The sequence below is a fragment of the Ustilago hordei genome (assembly GCF_900519145.1).
Source record: "Ustilago hordei strain Uho2 genome assembly, contig: UHO2_contig_02, whole genome shotgun sequence".
Classification (NCBI taxonomy): Eukaryota; Fungi; Basidiomycota; class Ustilaginomycetes; order Ustilaginales; family Ustilaginaceae; genus Ustilago; species Ustilago hordei.
The window spans coordinates 145626-169937 of NW_024545252.1; the positions used below are offsets into that span (position 1 = coordinate 145626).

General features: G+C 50.6%; 8 protein-coding genes across 8 annotated transcripts; 4 read left to right on the plus strand and 4 right to left on the minus strand.

The window, feature by feature from the left end:
• Positions 1–400: 400 nt before the first annotated feature.
• Positions 401–919, minus strand: UHO2_00815 (uncharacterized protein; the record flags this gene model as incomplete). Its single annotated transcript, XM_041553283.1, has 1 exon — positions 401–919. One exon carries the CDS (start codon positions 917–919, stop codon positions 401–403), a length of 519 nt encoding a protein of 172 aa, XP_041409217.1.
• Positions 920–1511: 592 nt separating this feature from the next.
• UHO2_00816 (uncharacterized protein) lies at positions 1512–2225 on the plus strand (the record flags this gene model as incomplete). Its single annotated transcript, XM_041553284.1, has 1 exon — positions 1512–2225. The coding sequence occupies one exon, from the start codon at positions 1512–1514 to the stop codon at positions 2223–2225; it is 714 nt and encodes a 237-aa protein (XP_041409218.1).
• Positions 2226–5526: 3301 nt separating this feature from the next.
• Positions 5527–10685, plus strand: UHO2_00817 (uncharacterized protein; the record flags this gene model as incomplete). Its single annotated transcript, XM_041553285.1, has 2 exons — positions 5527–6955; positions 7054–10685. The coding sequence occupies 2 exons, from the start codon at positions 5527–5529 to the stop codon at positions 10683–10685; spliced, it is 5061 nt and encodes a 1686-aa protein (XP_041409219.1).
• Positions 10686–11724: 1039 nt separating this feature from the next.
• UHO2_00818 (uncharacterized protein) lies at positions 11725–12258 on the minus strand (the record flags this gene model as incomplete). Its single annotated transcript, XM_041553286.1, has 1 exon — positions 11725–12258. The coding sequence occupies one exon, from the start codon at positions 12256–12258 to the stop codon at positions 11725–11727; it is 534 nt and encodes a 177-aa protein (XP_041409220.1).
• Positions 12259–12450: 192 nt separating this feature from the next.
• Positions 12451–12870, plus strand: UHO2_00819 (uncharacterized protein; the record flags this gene model as incomplete). Its single annotated transcript, XM_041553287.1, has 1 exon — positions 12451–12870. One exon carries the CDS (start codon positions 12451–12453, stop codon positions 12868–12870), a length of 420 nt encoding a protein of 139 aa, XP_041409221.1.
• A 172-nt stretch (positions 12871–13042) lies between these two features.
• Positions 13043–13330, minus strand: UHO2_00820 (uncharacterized protein; the record flags this gene model as incomplete). Its single annotated transcript, XM_041553288.1, has 1 exon — positions 13043–13330. The coding sequence occupies one exon, from the start codon at positions 13328–13330 to the stop codon at positions 13043–13045; it is 288 nt and encodes a 95-aa protein (XP_041409222.1).
• A 249-nt stretch (positions 13331–13579) lies between these two features.
• On the plus strand, positions 13580–17355 carry UHO2_00821 (uncharacterized protein; the record flags this gene model as incomplete). Its single annotated transcript, XM_041553289.1, has 5 exons — positions 13580–14496; positions 14779–14987; positions 15086–16202; positions 16281–16865; positions 16896–17355. The coding sequence occupies 5 exons, from the start codon at positions 13580–13582 to the stop codon at positions 17353–17355; spliced, it is 3288 nt and encodes a 1095-aa protein (XP_041409223.1).
• Positions 17356–19753: 2398 nt separating this feature from the next.
• On the minus strand, positions 19754–23676 carry UHO2_00822 (uncharacterized protein; the record flags this gene model as incomplete). Its single annotated transcript, XM_041553290.1, is given in 9 exon segments — positions 19754–20352; positions 20422–20875; positions 20927–21035; positions 21168–21581; positions 21609–22196; positions 22272–22929; positions 23290–23396; positions 23414–23421; positions 23494–23676. 9 exon segments carry the CDS (start codon positions 23674–23676, stop codon positions 19754–19756), a joined length of 3120 nt encoding a protein of 1039 aa, XP_041409224.1.
• Positions 23677–24312: the final 636 nt, after the last annotated feature.

A 24312-nucleotide genomic window follows, 5' to 3' on the forward strand; every position in this document is an offset into this window, starting at 1 on the left:
CAAAGAAATTCTCAAATTCGGGACTTTGGCAAACCGAATTTCATCGCTACACGAACTGTGTAACGGCTATCCATTTGGGCTCCCTAGTCAACATCACAAACCCGTGACGGTGATACACAGACTCTCTCTTGTTCCGGGACATCTTGGTCGGCCATTTGGGCCGAGACTTCACGTCTTTCATGGCTAGAGGACATGGGGAGGGTCGGATACGCGGTTATCCATTTCGGAAACGTCAAGACGGCTTTACATCTTTCTCTTCCGATGAAGAACTTGGTATCATACCTGCCGAAGTCTGCACTTCTTCCCGATGATCAGCAACTTGCCTGTGGCATCATCTTGCTTCTCTCCCTCTTGAGATCCGGTATCCAATGCTCCTGGCAGTCGGCGAAAAGCACTGCCATCAAATTGGCCTGCCACCACGATAGATCACAGGTCTACCCATCGCACTCCCGCCCCCTGCCTCTATGCTTCTCACCCATCTTGCCTCCATTCCACCCTCTAACAACCCATACGCACCACCGAACTTAATATTCCAAACAATCGAAACACATCTCTCCACCAACTCCCCCTCCTCCCTATTCTCCACCTTCACCTGCGGTAAGGCCAAAACATGCATAGCCGCCAACGCAACCCCACTACTCCTCACCTGCAACAATGCTTGTTTGCTAAATCCTGAACTCGAAAGTATGATCCCTGCTGTTGGTGCACTAGCTTCCTCCGTATCCGAAGAAGGGGAGGAGGCTCGAAAAATCACGCCTTCCATCTCGCGAATGAGTACAGGACCCATCTTCTTGCCTCCTTCGTCTTGACATTTGCATTGCGCGAGGATTCGGATTCGATTAGAGGATTGGGGAGGGGACCACCAGCCGCGGAGATCTATGCCGCGATCGCCTGCTCCTCCGGTCCGTTCGAGCGCCATGCCGAAGATGGAGGACAGGACGGAGCGACAGAGCAATTCGTAGCGTGTGCCGCGGGCGACGGAGGATTCTGCTTCGGCAGGCGCAGTTGAGGGTGCTTCTGATTGGGATATTGTGCGAGCTGTACACAGTGGCGTTGAGGCGGCTTTTATATATGGTGTGGAGCTGGAGAAAGAGCTAGAGAGGGTAGGGCTAAGTGAGGGTGTCAATGAAGGTCGGGTTTGGCGTGGTGTCAGTTGCCTGATCAAGCCGAAGCTGTCCAAATGAGGACGAAAGCGAAAGGGTGATATCATGCCCGGAAACTGAGGCTGAGCTTGCGACTGCCTGAGTGAGTGGCAGTCGCAACCTCAGGTCTGAGGTTGGAAGAGTGGAGAGAAGTGGAGAGATGATGGTTGTTGAACCAACTGAGTGAGTATGAGGGTGGAGGAAGAAAGGGTCCAACGATTTCTTGCGTCAGTCTACAAGGCGTAATTTCCGGCCGAGTCCGAAATTTTTGGAAGATCTCGCATTTCGGTCAATTCTACCCACCCGCCGATATCATTCAACCTTTCGTCTCACCATCACTCAACATCATACACGGGATCCTTCTTTACAATGCTGGTCTCAACATCTCGCATCGCCAGCCTTACGCTACGTCAATCAGCCAAAACTCTTACTCGCACTACACTGCCTGCCCCTGCTCGCAGAGCATCTCCCGCAATCTCACGTACCATCCTCACCCGTCGAACGTACGCAACATCCACAACCCCAACCTCCACCTCCCTCGATCCCGCAGAAGAAGAATCGCAACGCTTTCTAGAAGAAGGCACTACTCATCTCGAATCCGGCGATCTCACCTCTGCTGCCGCCTCCTACCGTCGCTCCCTTTCCATCAAACGCAACTCCTCCGCCCTCTTCAACCTCGGCGTATGTCTCTATCACGACCGAGACCTTCCCGCAGCCATCGAAGCTTGGAACGAATCCCTAGAACTTTCCCCCGATTCCGCCGATGCGCATACAAATTTAGCCTCGGCGTATGTGCTGAGTAAACCGAGTAGACCGGATTTAGCGGTACACCATTTGAAAACGGCGGCGGGGATCACACCGGAAGATCCAGAAATTCAGTATAATCTAGCTGCGGTACTAGAGGCGTGCGAACAGCTGGAAGATGCATTGGTGGCGTATAAGAGAGCACAGGAGGGTGGGATAAGTAGAGCAGAACAGAATATAAGGAATTGTTCGGCAAAGTTGCTGGCTGCTAAGTTCGCGGTTAAGCAGCAACAGAAGGAGGAACAGCAGGGTAAGAAGGGAGGTGAGGAGCAAAAATGAGATGAAATAGCCACAAGAAAGGAAGGCGTCTTTGTTGCAATCTTAACAGATGTGGTTACGTTCGTTTTGCATTTGTGTATGATAGGCTTGTGCATGGCTCGACAGACAGTGTTGTATGTGTGACGGATAAGTGCGATTGAGCTGTGGGAGAATGTCTGATACAGTTGCATCGATCTACTGTATGTGTTTGCAGCGTGTAAGATCCAAATGCTGCGCTTGCTGCGAATCCTTCATTGCTATGTTGACCCTTGCGCTGTCTGCTCCTGATTTGCGGCCATACTCGTCAAACTAGGCCTATTAGCCCGATTCTCACTCTTTCCTTTATAACTCTCAATCACGGTCCTCATTCTGTTCAGTTCCGCTTTCCTATTTCTCCTACATATTTCCCAACTTGCAATCGCTACGAAGCAAAAACTTCCCACACCCCAGTTTAAACCTCGCCGTAAACCTCTTCCTGCTACCAGAGAGATTCCTGTTACGCCTGCTGCGGTTGCCATGCCTGTGAGAAGAGAGCCTCGTGCGCAAGGCATGTAGGGAATGCGGAAGAAGTCTTTTACGGGGTCTATGGATGCTATAGCTGCTCTGAGTTTTGTTGCTTCTGCCTGCAGGTGTTGTAGCGATGGGGTTGAGCATGGGGGAAGAAAGGAGTGGAGGGGTGAGAGTGCCGTTTGATGGTAATGAGGGTATGGTTCGGTGGTGAGACATTGGAGGAGAGGGTCGAGTTAAGAGGGTCGTATGAGTCAGTTCGAGATGATCGTCCCAGCAGCAGCGAGTTGAAGAGTCGGAGATAGAGAGAAGAGAAGGCGTGGGAACGTTAGTACCATCCCTCTCAGCAGCTAAGAAGGAGAAACGGAGGAGTTGCTTACATTTGTTCCCCCAATGCCACCATTCAATTCACTTCCATCACCTAACCCTGCTTGTTGCGTTTTCTCGTGAAGTTTCGACATCTTTCGGTCCGCTATCTGACGAGATTATTTGAGCGTTTCGTATGGATGCTTGCTGTAGAAGGTGAGGAGTTGTCGATGATCGTCAAGAAGAACGAGAAATGATCTGCTCAAGAAATGGGGATTTGAAGTTGACCAAAACAAAATCTAACCGAGCTTTCAGCTCTATTTCAGATGAAGAGCATCGTTCGAAGTCAATCAAATCGTGAGTCAAGGTAAATGATCACAGATGTCAATTGCAATGGATTCCTACATCACGTGATCAGTCATGAAGGCGTTTTCCGGATTGGGTCACTGCTTCGTGCCTTGACTGCTGCACCGGGAGGCCTTGGACGACACAAACCCCTTCTCGAGCACCTTCCCATCAGTGTCTGGTTGCCAGGTGCACGCACCACACGCGGGACTGGAGACATGGGAAATGTGAGATTGCCTAACTTGTGGGAGAGTCGCTGGTGAGCTCCCAGCCATGGCCACACTGTATGCAAGTGGTGTACCATAAGGTGGGATAGTTGTAGATTACAGGTAAAACGCGACTGTTTAGGAGCTACTAGCAAGCTCAACTTATCAGGCATATAACAGTTGTTATGTTTTAATTGATAGGTGCTACAATGTGAACATATATATACTTGATTGCTACCTTCAGCCCATACTAGATCATAATGAACTATTCTTCATATCACCCCTGTGTTGTCACCTCCTGAGCATTGCCATCTCCTGAGTGTTATGGTTGAAGTACTTATATGTCCCACATGCATATCAATGCATGTTGACATGCAGCTCTGACTCACCGGTGTCTCGCTTGTGCTCTGCGAACCACGTGATTCAGTTTAGGATGCCAACACATCTTCAACTCCCCCCCTCAATGGCATCATCAACCCTATTAGGCATGTGATCTGAGATGTGGCCAAGCCCTTTAAAGGCTTTGTGAGGATGTCTGCGACATTGTCTGTTGTCCTGATGAAATCAATTTTGACTTCTCCTTCCTGAACATGGTCTCTGACAAAGTGGTACCTTGTGTTGATGTGCTTCAACTTCCAGTGCTTGGCAGGGTCTTTGCTTACCTGGATACATCCTTGACTGTCTGTCCGCAATGTCGGTGGATGGGCCTCAACTCCCAGGTCCCTGAGAAGGTATGAGAAGAAAAGAGCCTCTCTTGTTGCCTCCAAAGCAGCTACAAATTCAGCCTCAACTGCTGACAATGCCATGCACTTTTGAACATGTGATCTCCAGCTAACCGGGCACCCATACATGTATGTTACTCCCCCTGATGTGCTTCTTTGTCCATTCATTGGGTCCGATGCCCAATTTGCATCAGTATATGTAACGATTTGCTGTCTGTCATAGGCCTTAGGACACGGGCATGGAGGTTCATAGAAGGGGAGCGTGGGAGAGCAACTTGACCGGCCTGTATGCAAGGAGGGCCAAGCACGTCATGGAGGACCGGCCTGTATGCAAGGAGGTCCAAGCACGTCATGAAGGACCGGCCTGCTGACAAGAGGTCACTGGTAACCGGCAAGCAGCTCATAAGGAGGAGGAGCAGTGTCGATGGAGTAGACACAGCTCATGAGGAGGAGGAGCAGTGTCGATGGAGTCGACACAACTCATGAGGAAGAGGAGCAGTGTCGAAGGAGTCGACATAGCTCATGAGGAGGAGGAGCAGTGTCGAAGGAGTCGACACAGCTCGAGAGGCACAGGGGTGCCAAGCAGGAGAGGCCCCTGAGCAGTACTCGATGAAGAAGGCACTCTCTGGAGAGAGAGCAGGAGCAGCATCGCTGGCGATACTGTGAAGAGGTATATAACCATGCTTTCTCATCATCATAGGCCGAGTGGATCCCCATCCACTCTACTCACCATATAACTAGTCAATACTTAGAACACAAGTACTCATTAGTTAGCAGTCAGCATAGCAGCAATCCATCAAGATTGCTCCTCATCGTAGTGCGTGTGTTGTATCACCACTACCTGACAATCCGTAGGCGCCTATAGCAGGTAGCGGTCCGGATATAGATAGAACCGAAGGCAGTAGTCCACTGCGGTCCGGGGATCACTCAGCATTAGTCAGCACACTGGACACTCGTGTTGACGCGACCAACCTCACCACAAATCTCATCGACATTCACCAACAACCTCATCATCATCAACACCAACACCAGACCCTGGTATCACCATAACCTTCATAACGACATTGATCGTGCCGAGCCACCTCTGAACGGAGTGTCCACAGAGGTCAGTCGAAACCCACAATAGCTGTCGCACAACTTGACAGTCACCGAGTACCTCGACAGACAGATCTGGGTTTCAGGCGCGCGACCCCTTGACATTAGAGTGGATCGTTCAAGCAGCTCCTCACGATCACCATGACGGATCAGGACCTTAACAACAAGCTAGACCGGCTACTAGCACTAATGGAAGCTCAGCTAGAGCTGACCAGACAAAGCCATCGGGAGGAACGACTACGACGAGCTCATCTGACTGAGGAGGCAACGGACCTCTCTCACTCAGAAGACCAAGCAGGAGGAGGAGATGAATCCATGATAGGAGACCCCCATACTCCTACTCCGGCGCCACGATCAAGACCATCAGTCTCATTCAACTTGAATGAGCATGCTGAGACCAACTATGAAAAGTATGCTTCCCCCACCGGGCCGAAGTATCTCAAGACCAGGGACCCCTACAGCAGGAGCCGAGTGGACCCTTATGTTCAGGACCAGGAGGAGGAGGCAAGCATCATGGCAGATCGTTCAAAGCCCATTGCAACCCCGTTCCCAAAGTTCAATCCCCGAGACATCGAGATCTACATTCTAGAAGCCGAAGCTTGGTTTAGGTTCAATCAAGTCTACGAGCACACCCGGATGATCAACCACCTGGGTTCTCAATTGGAAGGTACTGCTCGAGAGTGGTGGACCTCAAAGCTACGCTTTGATAGAGCTAGAGAAGGGAGGCTATTCAATGACTGGCAGTTCTTCACCAAACGACTAGCTGAACAGTTCAACCCCCGGAATGCTAGGATGGAGGCCTACAACAAGCTGCTAGCTCTCAGACTTACTAGTGATGCACCAGGAGCTGCCACACGACACGTAGAGCAGTTCAGAGACTTGGAAGGACAGGTCAACCTAGGAGACAACGAGCTAACCATTGACCTCTTCAGAGGAAGCCTTACTCGCAGCATACAGGAGAAGTTTGAAAGGAATCCACCGAAGGAGCTATGGGAGTGGTTCCGGGAAGTCGAAGAGATCGACCGACAAAGGATGCTGTTGCAGCAGGCCTCAGCTAGACACGTGCAAGCAAACAACACGTCATCTCCAGGAACTCGGCCAATCCAGAGTTCAATCCCCGTTCGGCGATCGGCTGCGCAACCTTATTCAACTCGATCACCGGCTCCACCTTATCTTCCGTCTCAACCTTATCCGACGCGACACTCCACCCAACCCCTTCCCCACTCAAACAACCGTCCTCCTCCCCATCAACCCACTCCAGCTCCAAAAGGAACCCCGGCACCATCAGGAGGCAGCAACAACACCTGCCATTTGTGCAATGGTATCGGACACTGGGCCAGGAACTGCCCTAGCAGGAGGGTAGAATCTCTGGGATCACGACCTATGGGACCAAAGGTCATGGTCGTCACCAAGGACCCCCTCGACGAGGCCTCCGACTCTGGAGATGGCCGCTCAGGCAATACCGAGCCAGAGCAGGAGGACATGGACCTCCGGCCTTATCAGCAGCATATGGACTCGGACTTCGATCACGAGGAGGAACAAGACGATGATGATGACGAGGGAAACGTCAGTGGGGTGATGCACTGATGGCATGCATTGCTCTACAAACCTCCTCGCCATCACTCTGTATATATCAAGATTGTCAAGTATGTTTCTCGACCAGTGGAGGCAAAGCAGTACTGGAGCTCTCTGGAATGGTTCAAGACCATCCTGCTCGAATACTAGCTGATACCGGTGCTGGTTTGTCAATAGTATCAGATTCTTTCATTAGTAAGTACCAAATACCAACAAAACCCATAAAAACAAGATCGATCCATGGTGTCACCGGACATCAGCTATCCATCAATAGTGCTGCGAGCATGCAGGTAACTATTGGTAACCACAATCTGGGTGTGGTCGAAGCTTCAGTGGCCAACACTGCCGACTACGACCTCATCCTAGGGTTCACTGAGCTAAGGAAGCTCAAGCCCACCATACGATGGGATACGGGCCAGCTGGAGTTCAAGACTCAGGAGCAGGACCGACCCCCGAAGAGACCCCCTGAAGCAGCAGGAGCAGGGGACCTAACCATGAGGAGACCAACCCTTCATGGTAACGAGTTTGTCTCAGCAGAGCGCATACTACGAGCAGCTCTGGAAGATGGACCCATAGGGTTCATGCTGTTGGAGGAACCACCATCATCACTCCCGGCCTTTGGTTTCGTACCTACAGGCACCGATAAAGGAATCGAGATGGAGGTGGAGGTGGACAAGGTGGTGACGGCTGCGGACATACCAAAGCCATACCAACACTTGAGAGATGTGTTCGATGAGGTGGAAGCAGACAAGCTGCCCCATCATACCGAGCATGATCTCCACCTCGAGTTGATAGAAGGAGGCAAGCCACCTCAAGGGCCTCTATACCTTAAGGGACCCAAGGAGATGTCCGAGTTGAGGAGGTACTTGGATGAGAACCTCAAGAAGGGGTTCATAAGACCATCGAAGAGCCCAGCACGATCCCCAGTGCTCTTCGTACCAAAGAAGGATGGAGGTCTCAGACTCTGTGTCGACTACAGAGGTCTCAACGAGATCACTATCAAGAACAGGGCACCATTGCCCCTCATCGAGGAGCAGCTGTTCTTGCTCAGGAAGGCAAGGATCTATACCAAGCTAGACCTTAGAGCAGCATACAACCTCATCCGGGTTGCTAAAGGAGATGAATGGAAGACAGCGTTTGGCACTCAGTTGGGACTCTATGAGTACCTAGTGATGCCCTTCGGCCTAGCCAATGCTCCGGCTCACTTCCAATCATTCATCAATGTCATCTTCCGAGACATCATTGGAGTATATGTGGTAGTATACTTGGATGACTTCCTGATCTTCAGTGACACTGAGGAGGTACATGTGAAGCATGTCACCGAGGTCCTCACTCGCTTAAAGAGCAACAGGCTCTTTGCTAAGCTGTCCAAGTGTGAGTTCCACACCAAGACGGTGGAGTTCCTGGGTTACATCATCAAGCCAACGGGTATTGAGATGGACCCAGAAAAGATACGGACTGTCAAGGAGTGGCCGATGCCGGCGTCTATCCATGACATCCAACGGTTCCTGGGTTTTGCTAACTTCTACAGGAGATTCATAGCTCACTTCGCTCGGATAGCCAAGCCATTGACATCACTGGTGAAGCCGACGGAACGCTTCAAGAAGTTTGAGTTGTCGGAGGAGGCCCAACAAGCCTTCCATCAGCTCATTCAAGCGTTCACATCAGCAGGAGTGCTTCAGCACTTCGACTACCACCTTCCAACAAGGTTGGAGACCGATGCAAGTGACTTTGCTATAGCAGGAGTACTCAAGCAGGAGCATGAAGGACGATGGCATCCAGTGGCCTTCTACTCTAGGAAGATGTCTTCTGCCGAGAAGAACTATGAGATCCATGATAAGGAGCTCCTAGCTGTGGTCGCCTGCCTCACTCAGTGGCGACACATGCTAGCTGGACTACCGAACCAACTGGTCATCCTCACTGACCATGAAGCCCTCAAGTACTTCAAGTCACAGAGACGCATCACAGGACGACAAGCTCGATGGGCAATACTACTAGCAGAATTCGACTTCATCCTGCAGTATCGACCAGGAGACAAAGGTGGTGAACCCGATGCTCTCACCAGAAGGGCAGACATGCAACCAGCTGGTGAAGAGCAGGATCACAATGTGAGGCAACTACTGCCTCCTCGGGTGTTTGCGGAAACAGCGGACCATGACTCGACCCTAGTGGCTCCCATGCTCTCGATGGAGTCCATAGCATCGAAAGGGCTCAAAGACCTGGTCAAGATCTTCCAGCCCTTAGATCAAGAGCTACAGGAGATACACTCGAAGAAGCCCTTCGAGCTCAAGGACGACCTATGGTACAGTGGAGGAAGGTTAGTCATCCCCAAGGTGACCATGCCAGGGAGGACTAACAACCGACACTCAAGGAGTGCCAAGGAAGTAGATGGACAGTCTCTCTCTGTAGAGCACCTGCGATTCATGGTGATGACCCAATGCCATGATGGTGTTACTGCCGGACATGTAGGAAGAGATGCTACCATCAAGGCAGCTCAACGGCACTACTGGTGGCCAAGCATGACAGCTTGGATTGCTGACTATGTAGCTAGTTGTCCAGTTTGTGCGAGGTACAAAGCTCCTCGTCATCGTCCGTATGGCCTTCTACAGCCACTTGCCACACCAGACAGGCCCTGGGGCTCGATATCCCTCGACTTCATTGAAGGACTACCACCTTCAAAGAACTATGACTCCATCCTCGTCATTGTCGATAGGCTGACCAAGTTTGCCATCCTGGCCCCGACCCATAAGACAGTCACGGCCAAACAGACTGCAGTGTTGCTATATGGACACATGGTTAGACTCTTCGGATACCCTGATCACATGGTCTCGGACCGAGGCAGGCAGTTCATATCAGGAGCATGGAAAGCCTTTGCAGAGCAGATGGGTGTGAAGCACTCACTTAGCACGGCTTATCATCCTCAAACTGATGGTCAGACAGAGAGAGTCAATCAGGTCGTGGAGCAGTACCTAAGGATGTACTGCAACTATGAGCAGAACGACTGGGCAGACCTGCTAGACACTGCAGCCTTTGTATACAACAACACGGTCCACAACAGCATTGGTGTCTCACCATTCTTTGCATGCTATGGATGGAACCCCAAAGCCCATCCTGACATCCCTCAACAACTAGGAGTCAATGATCCAGGTCGCTTCGAGTACCTCATGGATGGGAAGGAGCGTTGCAAGTATCTTCAGGAGCAGATCAGGGAGGCACAGCGTCGGACGGTGGACCAGTATAACAGGAAGCACAAGGACATCGAGTTTAAGGTGGGTGATATGGTCTATATCAACCGCCGGAACTGGAAGACCAGGCGACCTACACCAAAGCTGGATACCCGGTTTGCAGGACCCTATCCAGTCCAGGAACGAGTAGGACGCCGAGCATACAGGATCACATTGCCAGCAAACCTTAGGGTTCATGATGTGTTCCATGTCTCCATGCTCGAGCCAGCAAAGACTAGCTCACTTCCTCACAGGACAGACCAGCCAATCATACCATCACTTCCTGATGAAGACCTCGACTTCGAAGTAGAAGCACTCATTGACAAGCGCTCATTCAATGGGACTACGGAGTACAAAGTGCTTTGGAGGGGGTACTCAGAGGAGGCCGCCTCTTGGGAACCCGTTTCAAACCTCGACTGTCCCGACCTCATCCGGGAGTATGAGGTATCAGAGGGGGGAGGAGCGAGCAGAAGAAGGAGGAGAGAGCAGGAGGAGGAGTAGGAGGAGAGGAGCTAGTATGAACCAGACACAGAAGCATGACTAGCCTCAACGGAGCTCGGCTCTTAAGAGGGGGGTAGTGTCATAGGCCTTAGGACACGGGCATGGAGGTTCATAGAAGGGGAGCGTGGGAGAGCAACTTGACCGGCCTGTATGCAAGGAGGGCCAAGCACGTCATGGAGGACCGGCCTGTATGCAAGGAGGTCCAAGCACGTCATGAAGGACCGGCCTGCTGACAAGAGGTCACTGGTAACCGGCAAGCAGCTCATAAGGAGGAGGAGCAGTGTCGATGGAGTAGACACAGCTCATGAGGAGGAGGAGCAGTGTCGATGGAGTCGACACAACTCATGAGGAAGAGGAGCAGTGTCGAAGGAGTCGACATAGCTCATGAGGAGGAGGAGCAGTGTCGAAGGAGTCGACACAGCTCGAGAGGCACAGGGGTGCCAAGCAGGAGAGGCCCCTGAGCAGTACTCGATGAAGAAGGCACTCTCTGGAGAGAGAGCAGGAGCAGCATCGCTGGCGATACTGTGAAGAGGTATATAACCATGCTTTCTCATCATCATAGGCCGAGTGGATCCCCATCCACTCTACTCACCATATAACTAGTCAATACTTAGAACACAAGTACTCATTAGTTAGCAGTCAGCATAGCAGCAATCCATCAAGATTGCTCCTCATCGTAGTGCGTGTGTTGTATCACCACTACCTGACAATCCGTAGGCGCCTATAGCAGGTAGCGGTCCGGATATAGATAGAACCGAAGGCAGTAGTCCACTGCGGTCCGGGGATCACTCAGCATTAGTCAGCACACTGGACACTCGTGTTGACGCGACCAACCTCACCACAAATCTCATCGACATTCACCAACAACCTCATCATCATCAACACCAACACCAGACCCTGGTATCACCATAACCTTCATAACGACATTGATCGTGCCGAGCCACCTCTGAACGGAGTGTCCACAGAGGTCAGTCGAAACCCACAATAGCTGTCGCACAACTTGACAGTCACCGAGTACCTCGACAGACAGATCTGGGTTTCAGGCGCGCGACCCCTGACACTGTCCTGAGTGTTTGTTCACTTCATCTCCAAAGAGTAACTTATATTCGCTGGTTTGATTGAGGTACTTCACCAAATGTAATGCTGCCTTCCATGCATTGCTCATTGGGCTCGACATGTATCTTGCTAGTGTTCCTACGGTGAATGATATGTTGGGCTGTGCTGTGTTAGATACCCATAAAAGCTGTCCAACTAATTCTTGGTACTGTTTTGCTACCAATGGGTCACACTTGTCGCCACCCGTAACACCCATTAGGCTCTGCATTGGTACCCATGACTTCAGATCAGTTGTTTGTAGCCACTTTCTCACCATAGCCTTAATGTAAGCCATTAGGTCGAGTGTCATTCTTCTCTGTATTCTGTCTCGATCTATCCTTACACCTAAGAACTCCTTCACAGGTCCTTTATCTTCCATTCCCCATTTTGCCATTATCTCATCCTTAGTGTGGCTTACCTCCATATGACTGGGTGATGTTATAAGCATGTCATCTACATAGGCTGTGATGATTGTCATGCTGTCGCCTGTCCCTCTTGAGTATAGGCATGGAGTGCTCAGCATGCAATAGAAACCTATCTTTTGTAGGTGTGAGTCTAGCTCCATATTCCATTCTCTACCTGATTGCTTTAATCCATATAGGCCTTTCACTAGCTTCAGGGCCTTTCCAGAGGGTGTCATGGGCCTGGATGCTCAAGAAGCAGGAGGGTCATGGGTTCATATGGAAGGAGCACAGGTATCGAAGACCTAGTCGACACCAGTAGAGAGCATGGTCGTAGTGCAGTCTCCATGGAGACCATGGACTCCTATGGACTCACATGCAAAGGAGGGCCAAGCACAGCCACGAGGAGGACCAAGCTCAAGGAGCAGGCACAGCCACGAAGAGGACCAAGCTCAAGGAGCATGCAGATGGTTACCACTCAGGGGCTCGAGAGACAAGAGCCAAAGGAACTGTCACTGATCAAAGGAGGAGGAGCAGTGTCGAAGGAGTCGACACCAGGTCATGAGGAGGAGGAGCAGTGTCGACAAGAGGCACAGGGATGCCAAGCAGGAGAGGCCCCTGAGCAGTACTCGATGAAGAAGGTACTCTCTGGAGAGAGAGCAGGAGCAGCATCGCTGGCAATGCTGTGAAGAGGTATATAACCATGCTTTCTCATCATCATAGGTCGAGTGGATCCCCATCCACTCTACTCACCATACAACTAGTCAATACTTTAGAAACACAGGTACTCATTAGTTACAGTCAGCATAGCAGCAATCTATCAAGGTTGCTCCTCATCGTAGTGTGTGTGTTGTATCACCACTACCTGACGTCCGAAGGCGCCCATAGCAGGTTAGCGGTCCGGATATAGATAGAACCGAAGGCAGTAGTCCACTGCGGTCCGGGGATCACTTCAAGCATCAAGTCAACACACTGGACACTCGTGTTGACGCCACCAACCTTATCACCAACACCATCAACCTCATTATCATCGACGCCACCAACCTTACCATCAACACCATCAACCTCATTATCATCGACATCACCAATCTCATCACCAACACCATCAACCTCATCATCATCAACACCCACACCAGACCTTGGTGTCATCATAACATTGATATTGATCGTGCCGAGCTACCCCTGAACGGAGTGTCCACAGAGGTCAGCCGAAACCTACGATAGTATATACAACGAACGCCACCTGCTGTCACTGCACAACTTGATAGTCACCGATACCGAGACAATAGCTGTCACACAGTTTAATAGTCACCGAGTATCTCGACAGACCGACCTGGGTTTCAGGCGCGAGACCCCTGACATTAGAGTGGATCGTTCAAGCAGCTCCTCACGATCACCATGACGGACCCAGACCTCAACAATAAGCTCGATAGACTACTCACTCTATTGGAAGCTCAGCTAGAGCTTACTAGGCAGGGTCATCGAGAGGAACGACTACAACGAGCTCAGCTGGGTAGGGAGGAGACAATGGACCTCTCTCACTCGGAAGACCAAGCAGGAGGAGGAGATGAGTCTATGATAGGAGACCCACATACTCCTACTCCTGCTCCACGATCAAGACGATCAGTCTCATTCAACCTGGATGAGCAGGAGGACATCAACTATGAGAAGTATGCTTCACCTACTGGGCCAAGATATGTCAAGACTAAGCTGGACCCCTACAGCAGGACTAGGACGGACCCTTACCCCCTGGACCATGAGGAGGATACCAGCATCATGGCAGAGCTTAACCGGTCAAAGCCCATCGCCACCCCCTTTCCAAAGTTCAATCCCCGAGACATGGAGATCTTCATTCTAGAAGCCGAAGCATGGTTTAAGTTCAACCAGGTGTATGAGCAGTCTAGGATGATCAATCACATGGGTGCTCAACTGGAAGGGACAGCAAGAGAGTGGTGGACCTCCAAGCTCCGTATTGATAGAGCTAGAGAAGGAAGGTTGTTCAATGATTGGCACTACTTCACAGAGCGACTGTCAGAGCAGTTCAACCCACGCAATGCTAGGATGGAGGCATACAACAAGCTGTTGGCTCTCAGACTCACAAGTGATGCTCCTGGTGCTGCCACACGTCATGTAGAGCGGTTCAGAGACTTGGAAGGACAGGTCAACCTAGATGACAATGAGCTAGTGATTGATCTCTTCAGAGGTAGTCTCACTCGTAGCATACAGGAGAAGTTCGAGAGGAATCCACCTGGGAAGAGATGGGAGTGGTATCGAGAGGTTGAGGAGATCGATCGACAGAGGATGCTACTACAGCAGTCCTCGGCTAGACACTCACTCCCAAACGCCACATCACCTCCACTAAGAACTGGGTCTCGGCCAAATCAAAGTTCGATCCCCATCCGACAACCCACTCAAACTTATCCAGCTCGATCACCATCACAAGCAACTACACAAGCAACTATACAAAACCTAAACCGACCCCTTCCTCATCATCCCACCCAACCCTCGAAGCAAGGAAGCCCTGCTCCATCAGGTATCAACACCTGTCATGTATGCAAAGGTATCGGCCATTGGGCCAGAGACTGCCCCAGCAGGAGGGTAGACCCTCTTAGCTCTCGACCCATGGGACCAAAGGTTATGGTCACCACAGCAGACCCCTTCGAGGAGGCCACCGACTCAGGAGATGGCCACACAGGCAGCACTGAGATGGGTGACCCCGAGGCCATGGACCTCAGCTCATACCAGCAACCCATGGACCCCGATCACGAGGAGGAGCACAATGATGATGATGACGAGGGAAACGTCAGTGGGGTGATGCACTGATGGCATGCATTGCTCTACAAACCTCCTCGCCATCACTCTGTATATATCAAGATTGTCAAGTATGTTTCTCTACCAGTGGAGGCAAAGCAGTACTGGAGCTCTCTGGAATGGTTCAAGACCATCCTGCTCGGATACTAGCTGATACCGGTGCTGGTTTGTCCATAGTCTCAGATTCTTTCATTAGTAAGTACCAAATACCCACAAAACCCACAAAAACAAGATCGATCCATGGTGTCACCAGGCACCAACTCTCCATCAATAGTTCTGCAAGCATGCAGGTATCTATTGGTACACACAATCTGGGTGTGGTCGAAGCTTCAGTGGCCGACACTGCGGACTATGACCTCATCCTGGGGTTCACTGAGCTACGGAGGCTCAAACCCACCATACAATGGGATACGGGCCAGCTGGAGTTCAAGACTCAGGAGCAGGACCGACCCCCAAGGAGACCCCCTGAAGCAGCAAGAGCAGGGGACCTAACCATGAGGAGACCAACCCTTCATGGTAACGAGTTTGTCTCAGCAGAGCGCATACTACGAGCAGCTCTGGAAGATGGACCCATAGGGTTCATGCTGTTAGAGGAGCCACCATCATCACTCCCAGCCTTTGGTTTTGTACCTACAGGCGCAGACAAAGGAGTCGAGATGGAGGTGGAGGTAGATAAGGTGGTGACGGCTGCAGACATACCAAAGCCATACCAACACCTGCGAGATGTGTTTGATGAGGTGGAAGCAGACAAGCTGCCCCATCATACCGAGCATGATCTCCACCTCGAGTTGATAGAAGGAGGTAAGCCACCTCAAGGGCCCCTATACCTTAAGGGACCCAAGGAGATGTCCGAGTTGAGGAGATACTTGGATGAGAATCTCGAGAAGGGGTTCATAAGACCATCGAAGAGCCCGGCACGATCACCAGTGCTCTTCGTACCAAAGAAGGATGGAGGTCTCAGACTCTGTGTGGACTACCGAGGTCTCAACGAGATCACTGTCAAGAACAGGGCACCACAGCCCCTCATCGAGGAGCAGCTGTTCTTACTCAGGAAGGCAAGGATCTATACCAAGCTAGACCTTAGAGCAGCATACAACCTCATCCAGATTGCTAAAGGAGATGAATGGAAGACAGCTTTTGGCACTCAGTTGGGACTCTATGAGTACCTAGTGATGCCCTTTGGCCTAGCCAATGCTCCAGCTCACTTCCAGTTGTTCATCAATGACATCTTCTGAGACATCATTGGAGTATATGTAGTAGTATACCTAGATGACTTCCTGATCTTCAGTGACACCAAAGAGACACATGTGAAGCATGTCACCAAGGTCCTCACTCGATTAAGGAGCAACAGGCTCTTTGCTAAGCTGTCGAAGTGTGAGTTTCACACCAAGGTAGTTGAGTTCCTGGGATACATCATCAAGCCGACAGGTATAGAGATGGACCCAGAAAAGGTGTGCACTGTCAAGGAGTGGCCAATGCCAGAGTCAATCCATGACATCCAAAGGTTCCTGGGTTTTGCCAACTTCTATCGAAGGTTCATAGCCCACTTTGCTTGTATAGCCAAGCCCTTGACATCACTGGTAAAGCCCACAGAACAGTTCAGGAAGTTCGAGCTACCAGAGGAGGCCCAGCAGGCCTTCCACAAGCTCATCCAGGCATCCACCTCAGCAGGAGTGCTTCAGCACTTCGACTACCACCTTTCAACAAGGTTGGAGACCGATGCAAGTGACTTTGCTATAGCAGGAGTACTCAAGCAGGAGCATGAAGGTCAATGGCACCCAGTGGCCTTCTACTCTAGGAAGATGTCCTCTGCCAAGAAGAACTATGAGATCCATGACAAGGAGCTCCTAGCTGTGGTCACTTGCCTTACTCAGTGGTGACACATGCTAGCTGGACTACTGAGTCAACTGGTCATCCTTACCGACCATGAAGCCCTCAAGTACTTCAAGTCCCAGAGACGCATCACAGGTCGACAGGCTCGATGGGCAATACTACTAGCAGACTTCGATTTCATACTACAGTATCGACCAGGAGACAAGGGTGGTGGGCCTGATGCTCTCACCAGAAGGACTGACATGCAACCAGCTGGTGAAGAGCAAGATCACAATGTGAGGCAACTACTGCCTCCTCAAGTGTTCAAGGAGACAGCAGACCATGACTCGATCCTAGTGGCCCCTATGCTCTCGATGGAGTCCATAGCATCAAAAGGTCTCAGAGACCTGGTCAGGATCTTCCAGCCCTTAGACCAAGAGCTACAGGAGATACATACAAAGAAGCCCTTCGAGATCAAGGATGACCTATGGTACAGTGGAGGAAGGTTGGTTATCCCCAAGGTAATCATGCCAGGGAGGACCAACAACTGACACTCAAGGAGTGCCAAAGAGGTGGATGGACAGTCTCTCTCTGTAGAGCACCTGTGATTCATGGTGATGACCCAATGCCATGACAGCATCACTGCTGGACATGTGGGAAGAGATGCTACCATCAAAGCAGCCCAACAACATTACTGGTGGCCAAACATGACAGCTTGGATTGCAGACTATGTAGCAAGTTGTCCTGTATGTGCTAGGTACAAAGCTCCTTGTCACTGTCCATATGGTTTGCTACAGCCACTAGCAACACCAGACAGGCCCTGGGGCTCCATATCCCTCGACTTCATCAAAGGATTACCACCATCAAGGAACTATGACTCCATCCTTGTCATTGTTGACAGGCTGACCAAGTTTGCCATACTAGCTCCAACCCATAAGACAGTCACAGCCAAACAGACTGCAGTGTTGCTATATGGACACATGGTTAGACTCTTCGGATATCCAGATCACATGGTCTCGGACCGAGGCAGGCAGTTCATATCAGGAGCATGGAAGGCATTTGCAGAGCAAATGGGTGAGTCACTGCCTACAATAAATGACTGGACTGCAGGTGTTGAGCTACACTGCCTACAGCAAGGGACTGGACTGCAAGTGTTGAAGAACACTGCCTACAGTGAGGGACTGGACTGCAAGTGTTGAAGAACACCACCTACAGTAAGGGCACTGGACTGCTAGTGTTGAAGAACACCACCTACAGTTGTTGACTAATGGTGATACAACACACATGTTGAGAGTTGTTGCAAGAGCACTGCTATTGCAATGGTACATAACTAAGTAAGTAAAGTAGATTGAGTAAGTAGTATAGTATAGAGTGGATGAGGATCCACTTGTATGCTATGGTAGAATGAGAGTATTTATGCATTTGATTGGTGTTGCCCACAACACCTATCCTGCTCCTCTTGAGGGGCCTTTGTCCCCTGTTTGACACTGTCTTGTCCTACTGGCATCAAGCCCATTGGTACTGTGCCCCTACCATTTGCATGGCGTAAGGGTTATGCAACACTGCCCTCTCACCTTCATGTTCTCCTTCTGCCTGATGATGTGTGATGCCCCCTTTCGACACAGCTCCTTCTTGACTTTGTCTTGTGAATCCCTTTAGCCACTTGTTGAACCTTGTGACCAAAACCCTGTCAGGGGTCTCACGCCTGAAACCCAGGTCAGTCTGTCGAGATACTCGGTGACTATCAAACTGTGCAACAGCTATTGTCTTGGTATTGGTCTTGAAGAGCTAGTTGCTCGGCGACTATCAAGTTGTGCAATGACAGCAGGTGGCATTCATTGTATATACTGTTGTAGGTTTTGGCTGACCTCTGTGGACACTCCATTCAGGGGTAGCTCGGCATGATCAATATCACTGTGTAGGTTATGATGACACCAAGGTCTGGTATGGGTGTTGATGATGATGAGGTTGATGGTGTTGGTGATAATGTTGGTGGCATCAACACGAGTGTCCAGTGTGTCAACTGATGCTTGAGGTGATCCCCGGACTGCAGTGGACTACTGCCTTCAGTTCTATCTTGATCCAGACTGCTAACCTGCTATGGGGCGCCTTCGGATGTCAGGTAGTGGTGATACAACACACACACTATGATGAGGAGCAACCTTGATAGATTGCTGCTATGCTGACTGGAACTAATATATACTTATGCTGAAGTGGTAACTAGTTATGATGGTTGTGTAGAGTGGATGAGGATCCACTCGACCTTGGATGACGAGAAAGCATGGTTATATACCTCTTCACAGCATTGCCAGCGACGCTGCTCCTGCTCTCTCTCCAGAGAGTACCTTCTTCATCAAGTACTGTTCAGGAGGCCTCTCCTGCTTGCTTGGCACCCCTATGCCTCCTGAGTGGTGTCGACTCCTTCGACACTGCTCCTCCTCCTCAAGACCTGGTGTCGACTCCTTCGACACTGCTCCTCCTCCTCAAGACCTGGTGTCGACTCCTTCGACTCTTGTCTCTCGAGCCCCTGAGTGGTAACCATCTGCATGCTCCTTGAGCTTGGTCCTCTTCGTGGCTGTGCCTGCTCCTTGAGCTTGGTCCTCCTCATGGCTGTGCCTGGCCCCCCTTACATATGGCTCGGTCCTCCTTTGCATGTGAGTCCATAGGAGTCCATGGTCTCCATGGAGACTGCACTATGACCATGCTCTCTAATGGTATTGACTAGATCTTCGATACTTGTGCTCCTTCCATATGAACCAGTGACCCTCCTGCTTCTTTGAGCATTCAGGCACATGACACTACCCCCCTCTTAAGAGCCGAGCTCCGTCGAGGCATGCTCTGGTCTGGTTCATGCTGACTCCTCCTCCTCCTCCTCCTCCTCCTCGACAACATCGCCAACATCACCCTTCCTCCTTCTTTCAATCGTCATTCTCCTTCCTCCTTCTCTCTCTACTCCTCCTGTTCTCTCCTCCTCTCTCTACTCTGTCTACTCGCTCGTCCCCCCTCCGACACCTCATACTCCTGGATGAGGTCAGGGCAGTTGAGGTTCTCTACTGGTTCCCATGAAGCAGCTTCTTCTGAGTACCCTCTCCACAACACTTTGTACTCTGTAGTCCCATTGTGTGAATGCTTGTCGATGAGTGCTTCGACTTCGAAGTCAAGGTCCTCATCTGGAAGTGATGGTATGGTGGGCTGTTCAGCTCGTTGAGGAAGAGAACTGGTTCTTGCTGGTTCGAGCATGGAGACATGGAACACATCATGCACCCTAAGGTTTGCTGGCAATGTGATTCGATAAGCTCGGCATCCTACCCGTTCCTGAACTGGGTAGGGTCCTGCAAACCAGGTATCTAACTTGGGTGTGGGTCTCCTTGTCTTCCAGTTTTGACAGTTGATATAGTCCAGATCACCCACCTTAAACTCGATGTCCTTGTGCTTCCTGTTATACTGGTCTACTGATCTACATTGTGCCTCTCTGATCTGCTCCTGGAGGTACTTGCAATGCTCCTTTCCATCCATGAGGTACTTGAAGCGACCTGGATCATTGACTCCTAGTCATTGAGGGATGTCAGGATGAGCTTTGGGGTTCCATCCATAGCATGCAAAGAATGGTGAGACACCAATGCTGTTGTGGACCGTGTTGTTGTATACAAAGGCCGCAGTGTCCAGCAGGTTGGCCCAGTCATTCTGCTCATAGTTGCAGTACATCCTGAGATATTGCTCTATGACCTGATTGACTCTCTCTGTCTGACCATCAGTTTGAGGATGGTAAGCCGTGCTAAGTGAGTGCTTCACACCCATTTGCTCTGCAAATGCCTTCCATGCTCCTGATATGAACTGCCTGCCTCGGTCCGAGACCATGTGATCTGGATATCCGAAGAGTCTAACCATGTGTCCATATAGCAACACTGCAGTCTGTTTGGCTGTGACTGTCTTATGGGTTGGAGCTAGTATGGCAAACTTGGTCAGCCTGTCAACAATGACAAGGATGGAGTCATAGTTCCTTGATGGTGGTAATCCTTTGATGAAGTCGAGGGATATGGAGCCCCAGGGCCTGTCTGGTGTTGCTAGTGGCTGTAGCAAACCATATGGACAGTGACAAGGAGCTTTGTACCTAGCACATACAGGACAACTTGCTACATAGTCTGCAATCCAAGCTGTCATGTTTGGCCACCAGTAATGTTGTTGGGCTGCTTTGATGGTAGCATCTCTTCCCACATGTCCAGCAGTGATGCTGTCATGGCATTGGGTCATCACCATGAATCACAGGTGCTCTACAGAGAGAGACTGTCCATCCACCTCTTTGGCACTCCTTGAGTGTCAGTTGTTGGTCCTCCCTGGCATGATTACCTTGGGGATAACCAACCTTCCTCCACTGTACCATAGGTCATCCTTGATCTCGAAGGGCTTCTTTGTATGTATCTCCTGTAGCTCTTGGTCTAAGGGCTGGAAGATCCTGACCAGGTCTCTGAGACCTTTTGATGCTATGGACTCCATCGAGAGCATAGGGGCCACTAGGATCGAGTCATGGTCTGCTGTCTCCTTGAACACTTGAGGAGGCAGTAGTTGCCTCACATTGTGATCTTGCTCTTCACCAGCTGGTTGCATGTCAGTCCTTCTGGTGAGAGCATCAGGCCCACCACCCTTGTCTCCTGGTCGATACTGTAGTATGAAATCGAAGTCTGCTAGTAGTATTGCCCATCGAGCCTGTCGACCTGTGATGCGTCTCTGGGACTTGAAGTACTTGAGGGCTTCATGGTCGGTAAGGATGACCAGTTGACTCAGTAGTCCAGCTAGCATGTGTCACCACTGAGTAAGGCAAGTGACCACAGCTAGGAGCTCCTTGTCATGGATCTCATAGTTCTTCTTGGCAGAGGACATCTTCCTAGAGTAGAAGGCCACTGGGTGCCATTGACCTTCATGCTCCTGCTTGAGTACTCCTGCTATAGCAAAGTCACTTGCATCGGTCTCCAACCTTGTTGAAAGGTGGTAGTCGAAGTGCTGAAGCACTCCTGCTGAGGTGGATGCCTGGATGAGCTTGTGGAAGGCCTGCTGGGCCTCCTCTGGTAGCTCGAACTTCCTGAACTGTTCTGTGGGCTTTACCAGTGATGTCAAGGGCTTGGCTATACAAGCAAAGTGGGCTATGAACCTTCGATAGAAGTTGGCAAAACCCAGGAACCTTTGGATGTCATGGATTGACTCTGGCATTGGCCACTCCTTGACAGTGCACACCTTTTCTGGGTCCATCTCTATACCTGTCGGCTTGATGATGTATCCCAGGAACTCAACTACCTTGGTGTGAAACTCACACTTCGACAGCTTAGCAAAGAGCCTGTTGCTCCTTAATCGAGTGAGGACCTTGGTGACATGCTTCACATGTGTCTCTTTGGTGTCACTGAAGATCAGGAAGTCATCTAGGTATACTACTACATATACTCCAATGATGTCTCAGAAGATGTCATTGATGAACAACTGGAAGTGAGCTGGAGCATTGGCTAGGCCAAAGGGCATCACTAGGTACTCATAGAGTCCCAACTGAGTGCCAAAAGCTGTCTTCCATTCATCTCCTTTAGCAATCTGGATGAGGTTGTATGCTGCTCTAAGGTCTAGCTTGGTATAGATCCTTGCCTTCCTGAGTAAGAACAGCTGCTCCTCGATGAGGGGCTGTGGTGCCCTGTTCTTGACAGTGATCTCGTTGAGACCTCGGTAGTCCACACAGAGTCTGAGACCTCCATCCTTCTTTGGTACGAAGAGCACTGGTGATTGTGCCAGGCTCTTCGATGGTCTTATGAACCCCTTCTCAAGGTTCTCATCCAAGTACCTCCTCAACTCGGACATCTCCTTGGGTCCTTTAAGGTACAGGGGCCCTTGAGGTGGCTTACCTCCTTCTATCAACTTGAGGTGGAGATCATGCTCAGTATGATGGGGCAGCTTGTCTGCTTCCACCTCATCAAACACATCTTGCAGGTGTTGGTATGGCTTTGGTATGTCTGCAGCCATCACTACCTTGTCCACCTCTACCTCCATCTCTACTCCTTTGTCTGCGCCTGTAGGTACAAAACCAAAGGCTGGGAGTGATGATGGTGGCTCCTCGAACAGCATGAACCCTATGGGTCCATCTTCCAGAGCTGCTTGCAGTATGTGTTCTGCTGAGACAAACTCGTTACCATGAAGGGTTGGTCTCCTCATGGTTAGGTCCCCTGCTCTTGCTGCTTCAGGGGGTCTCCTTGGGGGTCAGTCCTGCTCCTGAGTCTTGAACTCCAGCTGGCCCGTATCCCATTGTATAGTGGGTTTGAGCCTCCGTAGCTCGGTGAACCCCAGGATGAGGTCATAGTCAGCAGTGTCGGCCACTGAAGCTTCGACCACACCCAGATTGTGTGTACCAATAGATACCTGCATGCTTGCAGAACTATTGATGGAGAGTTGGTGCCTGGTGACACCATGGATCGATCTTGTTTTTGTGGGTTTTGTGGGTATTTGGTACTTACTAATGAAAGAATCTGAGACTATGGACAAACCAGCACTGGTATCAGCCAGTATCCGAGCAGGATGGTTTTGAACCATTCCAGAGAGCTCCAGTACTGCTTTGCCTCCACTGGTAGAGAAACATACTTGACAATCTTGATATATACAGAGTGATGGCGAGGAGGTTTGTAGAGCAATGCACACCATCAGTGCATCACCCCACTGACATTTCCCTCATCATTGCCATCATCATGCTCCTCCTCCTCATGATTGGGGTCCATGGATTGCTGATATGAGCTGAGGTCCATGGCCTCGGGTTCACCTGTCTTGGTGCTGCCTGTGTGGCCATCTCCTGAGTCGGTGGCATCCTCAAAGGGGTCTGCTGTGGTGACCATGACCTTTGGACCCATGGGTCGAGAGCTAAGAGGGTCTACCTGTCAGGGGTCTCGCGCCTGAAACCCAGGTCGGTCTGTCGAGATACTCGGTGACTATCAAACTGTGTGACAGCTATTGTCTCGGTATCGGTGACTATCAAGTTGCACAGTGACAGCAGGTGGCATTTGTTGTATATACTATTGTAGGTTTCGGCTGACCTCTGTGGACACTCCATTCAGGGGTAGCTTGGCACGATCAATATCAATGCTTCGGTTATGATGACACCAAGGTCTGGTGTGAGTATTGATGATGATGAGGTTGATGATGTTGGTGATAAGGTTGGTGGCATCAACACGAGTGTCCAGTGTGTTGACTTTGATGCTTGAAGTGATCCCTGGACTGCAGTGGACTACTGCCTTCGGTTCTATCTATATCTGGACCGCTAACCTGCTATGGGGCGCCTACGGATGTCAGGTAGTGGTGATACAACACACACACTATGATGAGGAGCAACCTTGATAGATTGCTGCTATGCTGACTGTAACTAATGAGTACTTATGTTTCTAAAGTATTGACTAGTTGTATGGTGAGTAGAGTGGATGAGGATCCACTCGACCTATGATGATGGGAAAGCATGGTTATATACCTCTTCACAGCATCGCCAGCGATGC